The 5,553-nt window shown below is 33.3% G+C and overlaps 1 protein-coding gene across 1 annotated transcript; it reads left to right on the top strand.

The window, feature by feature from the left end:
* The first annotated feature begins 252 nt into the window (after positions 1 to 252).
* Positions 253 to 1,841, top strand: LOC124886601. Its single transcript, XM_047395435.1, has 4 exons — positions 253 to 569; positions 654 to 780; positions 865 to 1,034; positions 1,739 to 1,841. The coding sequence occupies exons 1-4, from the start codon at positions 253 to 255 to the stop codon at positions 1,839 to 1,841; spliced, it is 717 nt and encodes a 238-aa protein (XP_047251391.1).
* Positions 1,842 to 5,553: the final 3,712 nt, after the last annotated feature.

Genomic DNA, 5,553 nt, shown 5'->3' with positions numbered 1-5,553 from the left:
AGAAACTACAGAATCTGCTATTTTAGCTTTGTTGTAGTTTGTTTTTAGTTTAAAACATAGACTGTGCCAAGTGCTTCAAAAAAATGTGTTATTTTAGCTTTGTTGTATGTTGTTTTTACTAATTTTTCTCTAAGATATCATCATTTTATAAGTTTTTGGTTTCCTTTTAATAATCTGCTAATTTTTCATATTGCATCATTTTAATTTAATTTTTAATAGTGATAATCTAATGACACCATTATTTTCTTAGATATGACTCGAGGTGGATATCGTGCCGAAAAGTTCATAGGAAGGAGTAAGGCTGCTTATCGTGCAAAAATTCTTTCTATTTCAGCTCCAGTAATAGAACAGGATGATACAAGTTCCATTCTGACTATGCCACCCGATCAAACACCGGTCATTCCTGAGACATCTCCTGTTTCACATAACCAAAGCTGCCCAACAGGCCAGAATATGAATGTTCAAAGCAACACAGCAGCTGAGGCAACATCTAGTCAGAGAAATGTATCTGCTTCAGGAGATTCCAGTTGTAACAATGGTCGGACCCTTATTTTTCTGACTTCTTTAGGGTTAGTACCTACTACTTATATGTTTACTATTTTTGTACATAGATATTATGTAGTTTTATTAATTTTTAATTTGATGTTGTACAGGTTGGAACCATCTTCCAAATGCTCCAGTTCCATTACATTGTCTTTCAAAAGTGAAGTTGATCCTAATGGGATCAACTGGAAAGGTGTTTCACAAGATGTCAAAGATGGTTATTTTAGAGAATTCAAGGTATGTTTTTTAAGATCATAATCAATATAAGTTGTTTGAGTTTGCATCTAACACTTAATTATATTACTTTAAACTGAATTTCAGAAGAATTTCTATTGGGATGCTTCCGTTAGTGAAGTTCTGGTGAAGCAACAATGGATGAAGAAGGCTGCATTATGCTACAAGAATTTTATTTTCAATATAAAGAAGCATATAGCTACAGTTCAACCGAAATTTATAAATGACCATGTGTGGGAAGAGTGGATGAAACTTTGGTAAAGTGATGACTGTGTTAAGAAGTTCGAGATAAATTTAAAGAATCATTGTGGTGGATATGAAGTAGCTGCTGGGACACACACTGGTGGCTCTATCACAGCTGGAGAGCACCGAAAAAAACTTGTAAGTATATATTTCATGAAAATTATTCATCAACCCAGAAAGTTATTTTGTTTGGGCTGCTGCTATGTTCTTTTGGCTATTGAGATGCTAGTTTTTCCAGTTTATTTGGGTTCTATATGTGATGCTCTGGTCTGCTGCTACATACCTTGAAATAGCTGATTAGTTTTAAGTCGTTACTTTATTATTTTAGTAGCTATGGTTGTGTCTAAAGTGCATAACAAGCAGCTGGTAGTGGTGTTACCTTGTTTGGGCTGCAAAACAAGGATATTAAGGCAGATATTTTAACCCTAAAATATCTGCCTTAATATCCTTTACTTCTATTTAAATGCTATCTACTATTTATATTAATGATGTTTCTTCAATCATCAACTTTTTTTATTAATTCTATTGGCAGATCTTTTCAATGAAACATATCCTCATTTTGTTCCTAACTGTACTTCATGGTTCCAACCAACAACGTAGCTAGTGTAATCTCACCGTGTGCGTGAGGGTAGTGTATTTGCAATCTTACCTCTATCTATCTTGCAATAAAAAGAGTATTTTCTCTATGGAACATATCTGTTATTTTCTATTATTGCAGCTGCTGCTGGTTTTATGCTACTTTTCCAGTAAGCAGCTGTTTTCCAGAACTGCAACATACTGCCCAAGAAACCAATAGTTGCTGCTTTCCAGAACTGCAGTAGCTGTTTTCTATATGTGCATTCTTATTTGTTACACTAATAGTTGCTGAAAATTATTACTGCTCCTATTTTCTGTAATTACAGCTGCTGCTAGTTTATGCTATTTTTTCAGCAAGCAGTAGCTGTAGTTTCTCTTGTTTTTCCTCTTTGTTTTGCAACAATTCTTTCCTGCTACTCTCTTCTTTTTCCTCTTTATTTTTCTGTTATACCAACATATTTGGTGATATTTTTTTGCTTAGAATAGGGCAAAGAAACTTGGTGGTGTGTCATGATTCTCTTTTGGTATACTGCTAATGTACGTTGGTCTCATTCTAAATACCTGAAAATTTTATATAGGCTCTTAAAATAAGTCGAGATCCAACTCCAAGTTATATTTGCACGTCCATACACATAATCATGATGGAAAATCTTTTGCTGATAAGCGTTCCCGACTTCTACATTTAAGTCCATAACTTACATCTAACGATATGATACTCATCTCTTATTTTTCTTTTGTGTTGACATGAACTTGAGTCTATTTTAATAACTTCACTTGTTACAGGAAAGGTATGAAGAAATTATACGAAAAAAGTACAATGTGAATCTGAAATAGATCAATTGGAGACGTATTATGAAGCTGCGGGAGGAGCAAAGAAGAAAATATTGTTTGGTCTTGGCTCTGAAGCTACAAGTTACTTTGGGAAAAAATTGTGTCCCTGAAATGCTTCTACATCATCAGTACCACCTTTGATTTCTTTACCGACAACAAATATGGAGGAGTTGGTGAAGCAATTGATTCCGGCCCTTACTACTCATTTTCTTCTGATAATTATTGAGCGTGTTAGTGGTACTAGGGTAAAAGATGGGCCGTGCTTGATCCTCCTACTCATGATGATGATGACGACGTTGATTCGTAGCTTAATATTATTCGTAGTCCATAATCATTGCACTAATTTTTGATAGACTATTTTGACATTAGTTTATGTTTGATAAAATACTTGAAATTGTGGGTGCTGGACACAATTGTTGTGAATTTTTCTATCTATTTGAATGTTGGATATTTAATCATTTTATAATTTACGTGTTTCAACTATTTTCTTATAAAATTATTAGCGACAAAAAATTAGTGACTAACTTTTGTCGTTGCTACTAAAAAACTTTAGGGAAAGATTAATTTAGTTGCTAAAGACGGCTGTAATTAGCGACAACAAATTAGTGACTAACATCAGTTGTAGCTACTGAAAAACTTTAGCGATGGATAAATTTGGTTGCTAAATAAGTAGACCAAATTATGTTGCAATGGATCAACGACAAAATATTCTGTCGTAAATTAAGCCACGACCAAAATAAATTTTGAGAATAGAAACGCTATAGCAACGAAAATGTACGTCAGTAATATCAACAACCAAACTGTTTCGTCGTTAATTGGTCACAAATTTTGCGACAGAATTCAATTTTTTGTCGCTATGAGATTAGAACGAGCAATATAGCGACAGAACAAATTCCATTGCTATTCCGTCACTATTTTTATTTAGCGACAGATTTTCATATGATAGTAACGAATATGGCGTGTCACTAAATGCTATTTTTTTGTAGTGTGGTATGGCATAAGCATCTTTGAAATTTTTTTTGTTGTAGTAAGGTGAGCAATAATTCTCGCCATGTTGGTTTCTGTATGTAATAGAAGTCATAGCATGAGAGCAGGGTATTTCGTCCAATTGAAATTCTCCACAGCTGCACTTTCTGCTTCGCAAACAAATAATGAATCTTTTTGCTCCGTTACTAACAGTATGCAGGAATTCATTTGATGCTTTTACCTACATTAAGAAGCAACTTTAATGCACAAACTAATTAACAAAAAATTTAAGTCATTTAAAAAGTAATGGATAAAGGACTTACTATCATTCTCTGAGATAGCAAACGATTATTTGTCAAAATATCATTATATTTGACCGTCAACTCTGTTAATGTGTTTGTTGTCTCCTCATGCTGTTTTAAATTCCATGATTCAATCATTAACCTCATAAATCCATTGTTGAAAGCACGGGTAATCTTCTAGCTATTCTGTTGGTGTTGTTGATGGATTTTGCTATGTTTAATGTCATCGTCCGAGTCTGTTTGACAGTAGAATAAATCCTTGGCCATTTATGGTAGCCAATTTAGAATAAATACGCCCTAACTCTCTTATCAATTTGATCTGTCCTTCCCATTAACTCTTGAAATTATTGTAGAGTATATGTCTTTGCCATTGCAAGAAAAAAAATTATGCAATTCTTGAATATTCTTACGAAAGTTTACCTTTATGTTTCACCACAAATGTCAAATACAAGCATGATGTGACAGATTTAGATATACTGTGGATGTTGCCTTTCAAATACTCTCATTTCTATCGGACATTATACACATACCTTCTCTTTTCCCAAATGCATTCTTAAATTTATCAAAAAATTAAGTCTAAGAGGCAATATTTTCTGAATCAACCACAACATAAGCAAAAGGTAGTATATGACCTACAATCATAACATACTTCATATAATATACTGGTTGATTACTTTTTTACAAGACAAACAAAATATATACATATGACATACCAATATTATACAACACATTAACATTCTACTATGATTTACATTTAAAAATAAAAAATTTAAAAATATGCTTTACCTCCTGGGTCCAACATGCTCTCAGTCAGCATAGTTCCACCATAAAGCGATTTTAGAGCTACTCCATCGACTACAACAATTGGCTTGTAATATTCCCATCCACGAATTGAAGCGTCCAATGCAACAAAAGCATACAAAAATCTATTTTCTTAGATTTTCTCCCAGCTAACAATAGATCCACGATAATGCTTTTCCAACATATATAAATAACCAGGTATCTTTTGATATGACTAGGTAGGAATCACCGCGTAATATTTTAACTGCCTTAGTTTTTGCACGCCATGTCTGATGATAATCTAATGAAATTCCATGCTCCCTCATCATGTCAGAAACAATATCGTTGGGAGTGTATATTCTTTTGGTGTCCACAGAATTACCTAAGATCATTCCGGCTACCATTTTTGTCATCCCTTAATGCCTCGCATAAATTTGATCCTTTATTGAGCATGTATGAATGTCACAATACTTTCTTATTTTAAAAATATTTGATTTGTTAATTCTAAAAGAACGAAGAAACCAAGTACAGTCATCTACCACACAAATCAAATAGTATCTGTTAAAGTAAAAAAAAAAAAAATTATTACAAAAAAATCATATTTCGACTTAACATACAGCTTTACTATCCAATTTAATACACAAAAAAAAATACAAACATTTTTACCTGCTTCCACTTGACCTTTCAGTTCGATAAGAGAACTGTTTCATAAATGCATGCAACTCCATAACATTAGCCAGTGTTTGTTTATCCTTGTAAGTCTGTTTTACAGCTATGTCGATATTCGTTACATCACAAATTACATCCACACGTTCTTCTTCAAATTCTTCAAAATCTGGACTTATCCCGATCAAACGAACACAATCTTTTGAAAATAGCTTTCTCCTTTGTTCATTCTTTTCGTTAGAACGTTGTTGCCCAACACACATAATTGCTTCTTCAATTTGGTGAATTACACCGTCCGTTTTATCCAAAGTTGTAACGTTCAATGGATATTTTAAGAAGAAATCAGCAACCATTTTCTTCTGTTCCAGATACACCTGCACACTTGTAGCATTGTGTATGACCATACTTGGGC

The sequence above is a fragment of the Capsicum annuum genome, chromosome 8, assembly GCF_002878395.1.
Source record: "Capsicum annuum cultivar UCD-10X-F1 chromosome 8, UCD10Xv1.1, whole genome shotgun sequence".
Classification (NCBI taxonomy): Eukaryota; Viridiplantae; Streptophyta; class Magnoliopsida; order Solanales; family Solanaceae; genus Capsicum; species Capsicum annuum.
This window is presented reverse-complemented; position numbering and strand designations above follow the sequence as displayed.

Excerpts from the sequence above, each read along its gene's own strand:
- LOC124886601 (XM_047395435.1), top strand. The coding sequence starts at position 253 with ATGACTCGAGGTGGATATCGTGCCGAAAAGTTCATAGGAAGGAGTAAG. Across the intron at positions 781-864 it reads GTTATTTTAGAGAATTCAAG|AAGAATTTCTATTGGGATGC; the intron begins GTATGTTTTTTA and ends ACTGAATTTCAG. Across the intron at positions 1,035-1,738 it reads GAAGAGTGGATGAAACTTTG|CTGCTGCTGGTTTTATGCTA; the intron begins GTAAAGTGATGA and ends CTATTATTGCAG.